Source organism: Rhinopithecus bieti, unplaced genomic scaffold, assembly GCF_001698545.2.
Source record: "Rhinopithecus bieti isolate Rb0 unplaced genomic scaffold, ASM169854v2 scaffold_10685, whole genome shotgun sequence".
NCBI lineage: Eukaryota > Metazoa > Chordata > Mammalia > Primates > Cercopithecidae > Rhinopithecus > Rhinopithecus bieti.
In genome coordinates, this window is record NW_016806950.1 from 4,703 (window position 1) to 20,698 (window position 15,996).

General features: G+C 53.7%; 1 protein-coding gene across 2 annotated transcripts; it reads left to right on the top strand.

Moving 5' to 3' along the window:
- Positions 1–2,056: 2,056 nt before the first annotated feature.
- Positions 2,057–13,052, top strand: SP6 (Sp6 transcription factor). Of its 2 annotated transcripts, none has more exons than XM_017879027.1 (2): positions 2,057–2,277; positions 9,491–13,052. In XM_017879027.1, exon 2 carries the CDS (start codon positions 9,548–9,550, stop codon positions 10,676–10,678), a length of 1,131 nt encoding a protein of 376 aa, XP_017734516.1. In that variant the 5' UTR covers positions 2,057–2,277; positions 9,491–9,547; the 3' UTR covers positions 10,679–13,052. The 2 variants fall into 2 exon arrangements, with proteins under 2 accessions (XP_017734516.1, XP_017734517.1); XM_017879028.1 differs by lacking the exon at positions 2,057–2,277 and adding an exon at positions 6,758–7,042.
- The last annotated feature ends 2,944 nt before the right edge of the window (positions 13,053–15,996 follow it).

Genomic DNA, 15,996 nt, shown 5'->3' on the forward strand with positions numbered 1-15,996 from the left:
GGGGGGGGGGTAGGGGAGCTGAGATCAAGAGAGAGGGGCTTGAATTGAATCTACCCTTAGCCCCACTTGGTCTTCAGCTTCCTCAGCCCCCTCCCCTCTTCTGGCTCCAAAGGCCAGAAGCCAGGACTCTGGAGTCCCGCCCCCCACTCCAAGCTATAGGCCCCATGGCACCCACCCCTGGCTTTCCCAGCTCCTCTCTCCCGCCCATCACTGGTGTTGGGAAAGCACATTGTCTGGAGGTGTGAATAGAGGAGGAATGGGGGTCTCCTGCCAAGTAGGCTGCTGGCTGTGTTCATTGCTGTCCAGGCAGGGTCTCCACACACCCCTGACTGATCCAAAGGCCAGGGGAAGGTGTGTGGGCCTGAAGGTCCAGGTTGAGGGCTGGGTCTTTTTCCTCTCCCAAACTCCCCCCAACCCCAAGATTCTCCCATCTTTTGGACTGGACCTGCTACCTAAGCATATGGAACCGATTGAAAGAATTTGTATGCTCACCTTATAATTTATGCAAATCAACTCTGTAATTAACTATAATTTGGAGGCATCCTTTGGTATTTGAGACATTTATCCATGAGGAAATGCCCTAGTGATAATGCTCCCGTATTAACATTATTTACTCCACCTGTGTGGTCTCCTCAGCTTGTTTCCCCTCCCCACTCTGATTTTCTGTGCTGGAAAGTGGGGAGGGACAGGGAAGCCCCTCCCTGGAGCCTGCCTCAGTCCTGACGCCTGGGTTCCCCCAGGGGATTGTGCTGGCTCTGTCCTCCCAATTTTGCCTAAGATTGAAGAAAGGGGTCCAGCTGTGCCTCCTAAGCTCTCTACTACTCTATTCTCTCCTGCTTGATGGGTGGCTTTCTGCTGACCTTTTACCTCTTTAGGGCCTCAGTGTTCTCATCTCTGAAATGGGGGAGAGAAAGGACCTGTCAGGGCCTTTATGGGATAATTGCTGAAAACTTAATGAAGAGACTGGGAATCCCCAGTCTAGGGGTTGCTGAGGGTATAGGGGAGGAGCAGAAGAGTTTTGGGTGAAGACTCCCTGGCTCATCCTGATAGGGAGGTAGCAGGCAAGTCTTGGGGTACTGGGTTCTGGTGTGTGTAGAGGGGGTACAACTGTTCCTGTCCTCTGCCAAGGGCACTGGGCTATGGTCAAAAATGGGATGTCATTCCAGGAAAAGTCCTCAGGCCACTCTCCTATGAGGGTCAGGGTTCCCAGCTTCAGTGAGCTTTGGGAAACAAGTCTTACTCTGTTTCATCTCCATTCCCCTTCCTGGTCTTTTGTCCATCTCTGCCCTAGGTCATGTTTTTGTTAGCCAGTATACCTAAATTTACAACCACCCTAAAATTAGGCTCATATAAATAGAGATCCAGGAGCTCCCCCTAAATTCACCTTCAGGTCCTTTCTCCCTTTTCCAGGCCACCTTCCCACCCTCTTCACCCTCCTGGAGTTCCAGGAGTCCTGAACTCTCTGTAACAGTTCTTGGCTGGACACTGCCTCTGGTCTTTCTGGTCTTAGGTGACCTCTTGTCCATCCTAAGCTGCCGCACTCCATCTGAAGTCAGGGAAAAGGTCCTCCCTTCCCATTTGACAAGGAGAGATCCCAGGTCCAAAAGAAAGATTACCCCAGGTCCAAAAGACAGATTACCCTGGGTCCTCCTGGGGGATCCAAGTTGGGAAGTGAGTATGGAAAAAGAGGATGAAAAGGAAGAGAGAGAAATTGTGACTCTGAGAGGCCAAAAACACTGACATGAAGCTCTGCAAGGAGGAACTGACTTGAAGCTGTGTGGTGTATGTGTGTTGGGTGGGGGGCATGCGCCTTTTAGGTCTCAAAAATGGAACTTCTTTCTTTTTACCAAGTCCATGGAGGAAACCTCAGGAAGAGGGGATGGAATTTGGAGAGTTCCAGCCATCACAGCTCTCTACCCTAGCAATGCTGTCATTTCCTCCATCCTGCAAGAACTGCTTTGTCCCTCTCCCACTGCCCAGCCAACTCTGGGGAAGGAAGGAAGTGCCCCCAGCCCCCACTCCCAGCTGAAATCCTCCTTTCCTGGCAGACCTCACGGACTCAGATCTCACCCCCTACCACTCCCCTAGGAGAGCTGGGGGCCACTGTTTCCTGGATTATCCTAAAAGCTTCCGAGGCCGTGAGGACTTGGCAGCATCCCTGCTCCCTCCTTCACCTCCGCCTTTGGCACTGCCTGTCGCCTCCTTTATAAAGCCTGGCTCTTTTATCACTGCCACTTGGCCCTCACTGCTGCCGCCAGCTCCGGGCTCCATGGACTGGTAAGAGAGGCTGTTCCCTGTCCAGTACAGGGAACCTCCATAAAGAGGATCAGGCCTCCACTCTAAAGTGGAGGTCATAGAGAAGGCTCTGGTTCTCTCTGAACTGGGAAAGGGGAGATAAGAAGGAGATCTTGGTGGGGTTTGCGTGGAGAACCAAAGGGATCCCTTGGAGGTCTTTTGACTGGGCTGGGGTAGTCAGCCCAGTGGAGAAGTGGGGTAGGGATTCATAGCTAGGTACTTTATTCTGAGAGAAAGGAAGGGCAAATAAATGTTAATAGAAATACGGGGCGCACACACTCACTGCCTGGAAGATCCTGAATGACAGAACACCTGCAAGGATAATAAGGGAGAAACCACTATCCACATCCTATGGGGAACTGCGTTTATGATGGAGGAGAGAAGACACTCTACACTCAAGCCCACAGGTACACACAGGCATGATATGTACACACATTTGTAGATATGCACACACCAACACACAGATGCACTACCCTCAGGCGGGTTCATCTTCTAGACTGAAAAGGGATGGTGGTAGCTAGCAATTTTGAAATTTATAATAAAATTAGTGTCCAGCATTGTGCTTGACCTTAAGTATACCCTCAGTAAGTGTTTGTTGAATGAATAAAGGATGAATGAAAGAAAACTATTTGACCCCAGCTCTAGGGTCTACCTGGTTTTCTAGGAATCAGAGAAGTGTGGTGAGGAGAGGAGGGGAAATAAAGAATATGTTGGCATCCAGGGTCATCAGCTTGCAGGCTTGGAAGTGCAGCCTGGAGGTGGGAGTGGGAAATAGAGGAGAGGAGTGAATGAGAAGAGGAAAACAGGACCAGACTCTGGTCTGGTTTCAGCTCTGCTTCTAACTTGCTACTAACTTCCCTATTTTGGGGTTTGGTTTCTCTACCAGTAAAACGAGGGCTTGGACTAGACAATTTGGGGCTAGACCAGCTTTGATAGTCTCATAGTGCAATCTCTACAGGACAGTTGAGGTTTGGAAGGGATCACAAGTGCAGAGTCTGACTTGTCTCAGCAATTCAAGATGGGATCAGTTTGTCCATTAGACTCAAGATAGGAGATGGCTTTGATCTAGGCATTCATTTAAGAATGCTGTCTCCTCTGCCTTCAGGCTCTAGGGGAGCCGGACTTCCAGGGTCATCAATTCTGCCATATTGAGGCCAGAAGGACTAGCAGGCAGAATACAGGCTTTGGAACCTGAGAGATCTGAACTCAGTTTCTTCTTCTGTCTTTCAACAACTCTGTAATCTTGGGTAGATCATTTAACTTCTTTGATCTTTGGCTTCCTCATGTGTACAATAGGAATAATAATAATTACTTTGCTGCATGCTCATGAGAATTAGAGATATTTATGTAAAGCACCTGGAACATAGTAGGTGCTCAGTAAATAAATTCTGGTTGTGATAAACACACAGACCAATGAGGTTTCTCCAGGTACAAAGTGGGTCACTGACTATAGATGAAGCTTGAGAAGAAGTGGGGTGGCAGGAATGGGGGTTGGACACTTGCAGGGGAAATCTGACTATTTATTTGAGGGAATGAGGAGGAGCAGCAGAAACGGCCCAAGTTCAAGACAGATCTCAGTTTATACAGATGTGATGGGCTGCATTGTTCAATTTTGAGTAGCAATAAGTATATGGGCAATGGGCTGTGGTGACCTTGCTCATTATGTCAGCATCAGACCACGGGCCGTCATTCAGTAGGAAAACATTTAGCAAGTGCAAACCAAAAGGGCTGGAAGCAGAGGACTGCAAGTAGAGGGGGACTGGAGGAAAGATAGTGCCAGTACCCTGAGTGAACAACAGAAACCTAGGCAGCGCAGGAAATCAGAACGGCTGAGAGTTTCCAGAGACAACTGCATTGTTGTTGAATTTCCTGCTGATGAGCTGCACGCAGATGGAGGGTCCTTGCTCGTGGGATTCCAGATGGTTACAGGTCTGGTTGGATCAGGGTAGGGCTAAAGGGGGCCTAGAGTGAAAGTAGCGGGGAATGTCTACCATCCTTGGGCTGAATCCCTGTTGCTTTCCAGGGAAAGACAGAAGGGGCCAGGAAGAGAAGGCAATCTCATGAATATAAATGGGAGGGGGAACTTGGTCCCCCCCACCCAGAGTCAGACCCCTGCACAGGCTTTAGCACCTTAGGAACACTAGATGCAGCACCAGCAGGCAGCTTGGAGGAGGAGGCAGGAATGCCCAGAGGTCAAATCAGGAACCAGAGTCCCCCATTGGGAGCTGTTTTGGTCCTGATGAACTTCTGCTCCATCCCAGAGGTAGCTGTGAACTAGGATACAAACCCAACTGGCCAGGATTTGTAGGCTGAATGGATGGAGAGAAAGCTGCGTTGATGAAGAGGATTGTCAATTTAGCCGTGGCCACAAAGATCCAGAGCAGTTCCTGTGAATCCACATCCAGGGCCCCAAGTAACAAGAAGGCAAAAAGCAAACCCCGACTGATCAGAAATCTCAATCTCCCGATGTTAGGCGGCGCCTCCCGCTTCCAAATGCCTGTCAGTTCTCTAGCATGGTGGCTGCTCTTACAGCATTTCACAAAGGAGGAAACTGAGGCTTAGAGGCATCTGACCTGCCAGAGTCAGGTTAGCAGGTGCAGGGCTGGGGCTAGAATTTAAATCCGTCAACTTCTAGTCCACAGGTCTTTGTGCATATACCTTAATCCAACAATATTTACTGGGAACTGACTTATTTAATAATTATAACAAGGATATCTTCCATTTACCCGGTGCTTACCAGGGCCCCTGTGGGCTAAGCATTTTTAGGCACATCAATTCCTTTTAGCCCCCAGGAGACCCTACCAGTGTGTACCCATGTTGTCCGGATGAGGGAAATGAGCCTTAGAAAAGCGGGACATGCACAGATGAATCCGACGTCGATTCTGGATGAGAACGTGTGCGTGTCTGGGGGGTACCACACACATACGCATACACACATGGATTGATTTTCACCCCACTTGTGCACTCCGTTTAGCTATTTTTGAGTTACAGTTTGAGTGTGTCCCAAACGGGGATGCAGGACAGGTAAACCAATGGTGGTGGAATAGGGGCTGTAGAGGCGAGATTGAATCAGCCTAAATTCAAATATGAAATCAACTGTAAAGAGGAAAACGAAATTTTAAAAAGCCGACGGCAAAGCGCACAGGGGAGACCAACCAGCAAAATGAAAGAAGTAGGAAAATTAATTGGCATTCCTCTGCAAAAAAAAAAAAAGGGGGGGGTCACATGGAGAGATCAACACTGCTGCATGGGAGGTATCAATCCAGAAAGAAGCATGGGGCCACCTCGGCGCCCAGGCAGAAGGATGGGTGGGTGGGGTGGGGATGGAACTTCCCTACCCACTGGTGCTTGGCGGGCCTCGGAAATGTGGACCCATCCAGATCTTGAGAGAAGTTTTTGTGAACTCCGCAAGCGCGCTGAAATTTTACCAGAATATTGCACTGGGCATGTGCATTTTTCTCAAAGGAATCCAAGACCCCTCCCCAAAGTTAAGAACCTTGGGTTCAGACATTCTGGTGAGAATTAGGAAGGAATGGTGACAAGGGATAGCTCAATTCCTTCCAGAAGTGTCCCATCCCAAGGCCATTCAGGCGCCTGCCCATTCTTCAGAACCGGGTGCTGGGGGCGAGGGTGTGAGCAGGCTGAGCACTTCCCGAAGGACAGGAGGGCGAGGAGAGGCGGATTTGAGAGGTGGATTTCGGAGGCACTGGGGTTGCTGCCTAAGGGGAGGGGCAGAGTGAGAGCTGCTGGGACCTGGGACCGGAGTGGGGGCAGCAGAGACCGGTTGCGGGGGCGGAGGCTGGGAGAGGGGAGGAGAGGAGGTGGTCACCCAGAAATGTCAGAGAGGGAGACCCCGAAAGCGAGAGGGAAAAAAGGACAGGGAAGGGTGGTGGTGGAGAGAAGCGGCTCGGGATGCGGGGGTTGAGGCGGGGCAGGCGACCGGGGGTCGGGGGAATGGCGAAGGAGGGCAGCCAAGACAAATTTCACACGGCCTAAGCCTGGAGGCGAACTGGACACATACTTGGCGCTCAATCCTGTTTCCTTCTTTCCTTCCAGTTCCGGGGCAGCGCTGCCTAGCCAGAGAGGGTGGGTCAAGGGCCATCGAGGCAACTAAGGGTTGCTGCCTAAGGGTGGCTCCGTATCACCCCCAGGACCTGCCCCTTATCCATTCCCCCCAGGTCTTAGTCCTGCGTCCTCTGATAGACCGAGCCAGCTCGAGGGCAGTTTTCCACCCAGCGGGGCGGGTCTTAGAACCTGGGAATCACCCCACCCGGGCCCCTAGCCCTGGGAGTGGAGGGGACCAGGGAGGAGCGAGGGAGCGGGCGGCGTACGCCCTACTTAACTTTCCTCCCCCAATCCTGCCCGCCCCCTCCTCGAGGCCGGGCTGGGCCTCCAGTCCAGCCGAGCCCGCAAGGGTTAAAGGCGGCAGCAGGTGAGGTGGGCGGGGCTGCGAGATCTGGGGAAAAAGCAGCGCTGGGGAGAGGATGAAGGCAGACAGCGCGGGTGAGTCACGGGCGGAGCTGGCCTCGCTTGTTCGCTGGCTCCTGCCCGCCCTCCGTCCTCCGCCCTCTCGCCAGCGCTCACCTCCTCCGCTGCCCGCCGCCCGCCGCCTGCCGCCAGCTGCCGGGTCTGGCTCGCCCTGGGCTCCTGCCCCTCACCGCTCGAGAGCTCACCGGCGCACAGGACCCATGAGCGCCTGTCTGTAGTGCACCAGCCAACCGTGCCCGGAGCCCGCCGCAGCCTCGAGGTAGGAGCGCGGGTCAGGGTGGCCAGGGGTGAGCGCTACGGAGATCGTCTCGAAAAAACGCACTCCGAACGCGCCCCAGCCTCCTATGGCCTTGGGAGCGGGGTGGTCCTAAAGGATTTGAGGGGTTAGAACCCCGATGGAGGGAAAACCGGGCAGAGAGGAGAGACTGGAGGGACCGAGGAGGCTGGAAACCGGGGCAACTGGAGAGACTGGGACAACCAGAGGACCGGGACATTGAGAACTGGGAGTACTAGCCGGTGATCCGGAGAGGCAGAGCGGAATGGGGCATAAGGGTGCCCCGACTCGCCTTCCCACTTCAGGGTTTGAGAAGCCTGCGATGTGCGCCATGCTCTCTCCTTTCCTAAAATCTTTCTAGGCCTGGAAGTGAACCGGACACATACTTGGCACTCAGTCCTGTTCCCTTCTTTCCTCTCAGTTCTGGGCAGGGCAGCGCTGCCCATCTGGGGCAGGTGGGTCAAGGACCATAGAGGCAACCTAAGGGTTGCCACCTAAGGGTGGCTCCATATCACCCCCAGGACCTGCCCCCTCCTCTATTCTCCTGGGTCTTAGTCTTGCATCTTCTGCTAGACTGAGCCAGCTCCAGGGCAGTTTTCCACCCAGTGGGACCCGTCTTAGAACCTGACAATCACCCCGCTTTGGGTTTCTGAAATCTTGGTAGCAGGCCATTGCATCCCAGGCCGGGGCTCTCCAGCTCTCTGCCAGGAGAAGCCACTCCAGAGCCCAGATTATCCTAGGCTTCCCACTCTCCAGCCCTTGGGGTAGTTCCCAGGTGCCAAAAGCTGTTAGGGTCCCCGGCCTCACAGCTGCCGCCAGCCCCTTCTGTGCTTCCCCGCCCCCAGCTCGGCTCCATTCCTGCAGCTTCACCCTGTTTTTGTCTTGTGGTGAGGCAGCCAGAGCCTGAGTAGGCACCCCCGTCCTCCTCTCCCTCCCTCTCCCAGGTTATCAGTGCCACCTCCCTGGTCCCAGAGGCAGAAGATGGTACGGTCAGCTAAGCCCTGCTGTGGGAAGGAAACAATCCTGCCCTAAGTCACCAGTCTCCTCTCCCACCGGTAGAGAAGACCCAGGCACACAAACCTGCCCAGCTGAGGCACCAGGTCTTCCAGGCCTTAGGGAGAGGTGGTGAGAAGAGAGTGACCTTCAAGCCACAGATATGTGGTTGAGAAAGGGTCGGGGGTCTTTAGGGTTCTAATGGTTTACAGAAAGACTGGTTTACAGAAAGTAACAGACTGGGAGTCCAGGAGTTAGGAGACCTGCTTGATTGAATGAAAAAATGAATATCCTTGCCCAAGTCACTGTGGCAAGTCATTCAGCCTGCTTCCTCCTCTTCAAAATAAGAAGATTGGCCTGGAGCAGTGGTTCTCAACATTGGCTGCATGGAAAACTCACCCAGGGGTGATCCATGCCTGGGATACACTCGCTTATGTCATCTTTTTGGGCAATTCTTGCTCTTAAGTTCTGTGATTTTGACTTCTCTTGTTGCCCTCCTCTTCCTGCACTCTAACCCTGTATCACTTAAAGGGGTGCAACTGTACCTTCCAGAGCTTGCTATCAAGCTCTTCTCTGGGGAAGCCATTCCCTCCCAACTTTATATCTGGGCCTCCCTAGCATGGAGAAGAGGATGGGTAGCAGTCAGAGAGTTGCCTGGCACTGGTATGAGTCAGGAGAGGGATGGGAATTTGGTTTTCTCTGGTGGGGTATCTCCCAGATTCCAGGGGATATCTGGTGGCCAGAAAGCTGCTCCCCAGGGAGGTGAAGTCCCTGCTTGAGGGAAGGGGGTGGGGGCATGGGAGTCTGTTTAGTGGGCCTGATGTGACCAGGACAGGCGGGGAGCAGCATAGACGGTGAAATGCTTTTCATTACTGAACATGCTTTGGGAATGGCGTGAGAACTCTTTCTCTAAAGACTCAGGACCCGTTTGGGGCTTTATGAGGGGCAGGTCACCTGAAGCTTTGGGTTTCAGAAACAAACCATCCCCTCTCCCATCTGTATCCTGAGTTAAACTGGGGAAGCTGAGATGGCTCTAAATCCTCCATTTGGGCTGACAGCAGGTCTGCAGGGGGAAAATGCCACTGACCTTGTGCTGGCCTGGGCAGCTGGGGTGGGATGGTTCTAGCACTGTGCTGTAGGTGTATCTGACCTACCATCCTGGGAGTGGCCCAACTCTAGAGATGAGCTGGGTCATATGGCAGGGATCACCCAGAGGACGGTAGACCTCCATCATCCTCTGTGCTTGGATGAGAACCTCACATCTTGGACCCTTCCTAGCACTCCCGAATTCTCTGAACTGATCTCTAGTCCCCGTCCAGAGGTGCATCCTTCTTTCACAACTGGGGCCAGAGAGGAGGACTTTGCAGGGCTGGCACCTGGGTTAGGAGGTTAAGTGAGCTGGTTATTTCCCTTACTTTTCTGCTTCTTGGCCTCCTTTAGGTCCCGTCTGAGGTGCCCCTGACCGTCCCTGCCCTCACCCCACCCCGGATCCCGGCAATGCTAACCGCTGTCTGCGGCTCTCTGGGCAGCCAGCACACGGAAGCGCCGCACGCCTCCCCGCCGCGCCTCGACCTGCAGCCTCTCCAGACTTACCAGGGCCACACGAGCCCTGAGGCCGGGGACTACCCCTCCCCGCTGCAGCCTGGAGAGCTGCAGAGCCTCCCGCTGGGCCCGGAGGTGGACTTCTCGCAGGGCTATGAGCTGCCAGGGGCCTCCTCGCGGGTAACCTGCGAGGATCTGGAAAGCGACAGTCCGTTGGCCCCAGGCCCCTTTTCCAAGCTCCTGCAGCCGGACATGTCACACCATTATGAATCGTGGTTCAGGCCGACTCACCCAGGCGCGGAGGATGGCTCGTGGTGGGACCTTCATCCGGGCACCAGCTGGATGGACCTCCCCCACACTCAGGGCGCGCTGACCTCACCTGGCCACCCGGGGGCGCTTCAGGCGGGCTTGGGGGGCTACGTCGGAGACCACCAGCTTTGTGCCCCGCCACCCCACCCGCATCCGCACCACCTCCTTCCAGCTGCCGGAGGGCAGCATCTCCTAGGGCCGCCCGACGGGGCTAAGGCCTTGGAAGCAGCCGCCCCGGAGTCTCAAGGGCTGGATTCCAGCCTGGACGGGGCGGCGCGTCCCAAGGGCTCCCGGCGGTCGGTGCCCCGCAGCTCAGGCCAGACCGTCTGTCGCTGCCCCAACTGTCTGGAGGCGGAGCGACTGGGGGCTCCGTGTGGGCCCGATGGGGGCAAGAAGAAGCATTTGCACAATTGCCACATCCCAGGCTGCGGGAAAGCCTACGCCAAGACGTCGCACCTGAAGGCGCACCTGCGCTGGCACAGCGGCGACCGTCCCTTCGTGTGCAACTGGCTCTTCTGCGGCAAGCGCTTCACGCGCTCGGACGAGTTGCAGCGCCACCTCCAGACCCACACCGGCACCAAGAAGTTCCCCTGTGCAGTCTGCAGCCGCGTCTTCATGCGCAGCGACCACCTGGCCAAGCACATGAAAACCCACGAGGGCGCCAAGGAGGAGGCGGCCGGGGCGGCCCCGGGAGAGGGCAAGGCCGGCGGCGCAGTGGAGCCCCCCGGGAGCAAGGGCAAACGCGAGGCCGAGGGCAGCGCGGCTCCCTCCAACTGAGCTCCTCGGTGCCGCCTCCGTGCGGGTCTCCCGGGGGGCACAGGATGCGAACCCCCAGGTCTGACGTCCTTGGGGGTGGCTTGAGGAAGAGGGGAAGGTGCATATTTATTCAGCGGGGAGGAAGAGTGGTGCAGGGACAGGGAGATGGGGCACTAGGAGTTCTTAGTCTCTGGGGCTACTAGGCAGGATGCATTATGACTGGGCCGGTAGGAGCTGCGCAATGCCCTTCTGTTCTCCCCTACCTCATAGTTTCCCTCGCCCTTGGGCTGGGGGGTTGGGGTGGGACACCCGTATCGCGGCTGGCTGGCGGGGACTGGCTAGAGGAGACAGCAATGCTGGAGCAGAGAGAAGTGGGGCCGGCCTGGGGCGCTGGAGGTGGCTGTCTGGACACGTCCTTAGCGCCTGGGAACCAGGACATAAAAGCGCCTCCGGAGCCGCCCTGCGGCGGGGTCCCTTTCATCCCACTTATAAGTGCTTCTGCCCCTAGGGTTTCCGGAGGGAGAGCCGAGATGGGATGGGGGAGCCTGGGGGTCCCCCTTGGCAGGGGTGTCTCTCTGGTTTAGAAGGTTGTTGCTGTAAAAATAACTCCTTTGATGAGCTTCCTTATTAACCCTTTCAGACCCAGTCTGATGGAGTCATGAAGGAAGAGGGGAAGAGGGCTGGCATTCCTGACAGCCTCCCAGCCAGGGCTGGCAATAAAGGACAGAGTTAGACGTAGGGGGCGAGTAGGGAAGTCCCCTTCTAAAATGAGAGATAGGGATTTGGTGGGGTTTGGAAGGAACTAACCCCTTCCCTCTCCACCTCTGATTCAGCCCTTAATGCTTGGTCTTTATGATAAGTAAAGTTCAGTAGTCACTTTCCCCATCTATTACCCTAGGTGTGTTTTCAAGGCAGCCAGCGGTAGAATCCATGTAGTTCCCACCAGTTGCCTTCCGCTCGGGGATGGAAGGAAGAGGGTTTCTTGGGCTTGTTGGGGGCAGATTGGGGGTGTCTCAGCAGAGGGACCTCCACTGGTTCCCACTCAGAGTGGAGGCCTGCGGCCTTCCTGACCATCTCTTTAGCTGTCACCAAGAAACCAAACCCCACTGTCTCTCTAGCTTGGCCCTTATTTTTCCCTTGCCCCTGCCATAGCATGTTCATTGGGGGATTCCTTCCTCCCCCTCATCTCACAGGGGAAGGGAGAAGAAAGAGTTGTTCTCCCACTGGAAGGGGTTCTGCCTTCTGAGGTGACATCCAGGAACCTGTACCCATTCCCTTCTCCTTTAGATGTTAGAAATACATTTTGATTCTGATCATGGGGTGGGGGAGAAAGGAAGGGAGGGAGGGAAGAAGCCCAGCAGAGGCTGAGCCAGGCAGAGGGGAAAGAAGCTGATATGAGGAAGGGTCTGGCAGGCCACAGCCTCTGTAGCTGGAGGATTTTCCCACGCTTGAGAGAGGGGCCTTAGAGTCCCTCTGACACCCCTCCCCCTTCCCCTTGCTCCCTTTCTTCACCCGGAGCCCTCTGCGGAGATTAGCTCTGTATTGATTTTTAAGTTATAAGCAAAGGGTATTTTATTTAATATTAGGTTATGTGTGTGCATATTGTATGTACCTGTGTGCATGTGTGTGTGTTTCTCTACTGAGCCTGGGGTCTCCAGCCAGGGAGACCCCATCTTATTCACCATGTCCAAGATCCTGGGATCTGGGCCGAGCATCTCTTCCTCCCTTGTAGATGCTGGAGCCCAGTCCAAGGTCTGGGAGCTATATGGGAGGTGGGGGCTGGGATCTGGGTGGGAATATGTGTTTGTATACAAAGGGAGCCTCCTTAAAAGGGACAAGATGACCTTCCCGAGGGACTCACTGGCCTGGGGTAGTTTAAGAAGTAATGTTCTTTCTTTCTCATTTCCCTACCTCCTGCTAACCCAACCAGAGATCCCCTTCCTTGCTGAGAGGGTTGGGGGCAGAAGGAGAGTTGGCAGTGCCTGCAAGTTGCCTGGCCAGGTGGAGAGGGGGAGAGAGGAAGGGCACTGTGGGTGTAGGATGCCTTTCTCCTCCACCCATCGAAACCAGCCACCCCCTCCCTGTGCTACCAATACAGCCTTTTCCAGTGGCCATCCTAAGGGGAACTCCCAAATGGGTGTTGGTGGTGGACACAGATGCTCCCCCCAATGGAAGCCCCAAGCTCTGAGGTATGCGGGTAGAGACTTTGGATAGGTTTTCTTCTGCTCCCCTCTTTTATAGATCTAGGCTGCTTGGCTGCCTGTCTTTCTAGGCAGCCCCCCTAGAGGAAAAATGTAGGAATTTATTTTTTCTTTAACTGCTGTGAACTCACTTTGAGGGGGTAGGAGGAGGGAGAAACAGCCTGTGTTTTTTATGCAATAAAGTCATCAACCACATCATGCTTCCTTTGTGTTCCAGCTCTGTTTCCTTTTTGACTCAGTGTCCCCCAGCAGTGAGGACCAGGTCCGGGCCACAGAGTGGGGTGGATGCTTCCCAATGATCCTGCAGCCCCTTGGAAAGCCTCATGTCTATTGAGTTGGGTTGGAGCTGGGATCTGATCCTGCCCCAGAGGTGGCTGGTACGGAACGAGGGAGGTGCTTCCTCTGGGTTGATACCGGGGCTGTCCCTCCCTGGTCTCATACCTGTGGTTATGAGAATTTTCTAGGTATCTCTTTCCTCCTCCACATACAAGCCCCTTCTTTCACTTCTCCTGCTAAGAACACTGGTTCCCTCTTTTGCTAGGCATTGGCTCCCTCACTCTATCCCCATGGAGGGTACATGTCAGTCCATCCCGTGGCTATGACTGAGCTGGGGGTGACTGGCAATGATTTCTTCACCCAGGATGATCCTTATCAAGGACAAGGTGATGAAAGGCAGCCGAGCTATCTGATGGGCTCCCGCCCAGCTGGAAAATATGAGGGAAAGGCTCCTACTGCAACTCACAGCTAGAGACCCACCATGGTTACACAACCACAGGGCACACAAACATACCTGCACCAGACCCGCGTGCACCCGTCCGCAGAGATATGCAGAAATATTCATCTATGTACATATTCCCAGGTCTCCCGGTGCTTGATACAAAGTTGATCCCTAATTCACATCAAATGAGTAAAAAGCCTCATGATTCCAGAGCCCCAAAGTTAGGAAGGTTGACAGAAGTTAGGTTTTGGGCTCCAAGGGAGCTGGGGGCGGGGGTTACTGTGTTCTTTCACCTTCTTATTCTACCTTTTTGCCAAATTTATTATTTTCCCCTAGTGGAATTTCTAGATCCACCACTCTAACCCTAATCCAATTTCTCGAAGCCAAATCTGGTACTCAGGCTGGCCCATCCCATAATGGGGTCACAACGTTTATGGCTACCTTAGGACAGGGGCATCAGAATGAATGATTTAGGGGTTGTAGAGGAAACCAGACTGGTTTGGGGGCCAACTGTTTGTTTCCATCTGCTGCTGGATTTAGAAGGCTGGGAGGAGGAAGGACAGGTGTGTTTTCCTGAGACCTCATGCCAGCCCCACTTCTCCAGGTGCCTCTTTTGTCTTCCTGATTCTAGGAGAGTTAGACCCCAGGAACTTGGTGAGTCCCCTCCTCCTTTACCCCCATCGTTGCCCCCAGGGACAGGAGGGCAGCTGTGGGGCTGGCTGGGCCTGTCTGGGCAGGGCTGGGGCCACCCCTCCTCCCCATGCTGCTCCTCCCGCTGACCTGCATTCTTAGCAGGGGCCTTTGGTGGGGCTCTGACGCTTGCTTGCTTGCTGCAAATGCTGCCTGGCTGGCCTGCCCCCCCCCCACCCCCCGCCCCCCGCTCAACCCCAACGGAGCCCAAGGCCACCTCTGACCCTCCTCAGATGGGGTGCCTGGCAGGAGGATCATGGAGGGCCCAGGAATGGGTTAGGGAAATCAGAATATCTGGGCTGGCTCTCTAGGTTCCTCTCCTGGGAAGTGGAAGTAGAATCTACTCCCACCCTCTAGGGTGGGTGAATGAAATAAATGAGAAAGTGACAGAGAAGAAGACGGCCTGAGAACTGCAACCTGGGGGTGCGCTGTGGCCTCTCTCTGCGTCTCCTCCTGCCTGTTGCCGCCCCACAGTGGGCAGTTGGGGAACTGCAGGAGATGAACCCGCTTTCCTGCAAGCTGCTTCCGGTGCCCAGATTTGTCAGCACACAGCCTTGATGTTTGCTTCTGGAATGACATTAATTGGCAACCTCACAACCCCTCCGCGACATTGTATCAGAAGCAGCCTTCACCTTCCCATTAATCCTAGCGTGACTGACGGCCAGCACGCTAGCAGAGTAGGCTTGAAAGAAAACCAAACTCCACTAAAACACTGTTAGAATTGTTTTCTTTTCTTTTCTTTTTTTTGAGACGGAGTTTTGCTCTTGTTGCCCAGGCTGGAGTGCAATGGCATGATCTCAGCTCACTGCAACCTCCGCCTCCCAGGTTCAAGCAATTCTGCCTCAGTCTTCCCAAGTAGCTGGGATTACAGGCATGCGCCACCACGCCCGGCTAATTTTGTATTTTTAGTAGAGATGGGGTTTCTCTATGTGAGCCAGGCTGGTCTCGAACTCCCAACCTCACGTGATCCGCCCATCTTGGCCTCCCAAAGTGCTGGGATTACAGATGTGAGCCACCATGCCCGGCCCACTGTTAGAATTGTTAAGCAAATACAGTAAAGTCAGAGGATACGAGGTCAATGTACAAAAGTCAGTAGTGTTCCTATACACTAATAACAAACTATACAAAAAATAAATCAAGAAAATAGTCCTATTTACAATAACTATCAAAATAATAAAATATTTAGGAATAAATTTAACCAAGGAGGTGAAAGATCTGTACTCTGAAAATAAGACATTGATAAAAGAAACTGAAGAAGACACAAAGACATGGAAAAATATTTCATGCTCACAGATTGGAAGAATTACTATTGCTAAAATGTGCATACTACTCAAAGCCATCTATAGATTCAGTGCAACCCCTGAAAGCAGATAACCTGCAGCATCTCCCCTCCCTCCATTCCTGGAGGGCTCCATATAGCAAAAGGGTGTAAGATGCATTTGTCTTAATGATGGCTATGGACAGATGGTTTGTAGAGAAAAATGAACTGAAAATCAAAACATTTGGGGTGACAGTATACCCCCACATGACTGTGTGTCACCTTTGGCCAAGACTTCTTTGTGGTTTCAGTTTCACTACAGGTAAAGGCACTAAATCTTTGAACTAGAAAGTTCTACATTTGCTTTTAAAGCTATCTTCCTATGGGTTTGAGCACTATTGGACAGCTAGGCCTTCTGGGATCAGATGGGTTTTGTGCATCTGTTCCCTTATTTATTTTAAGAGACAGGGTC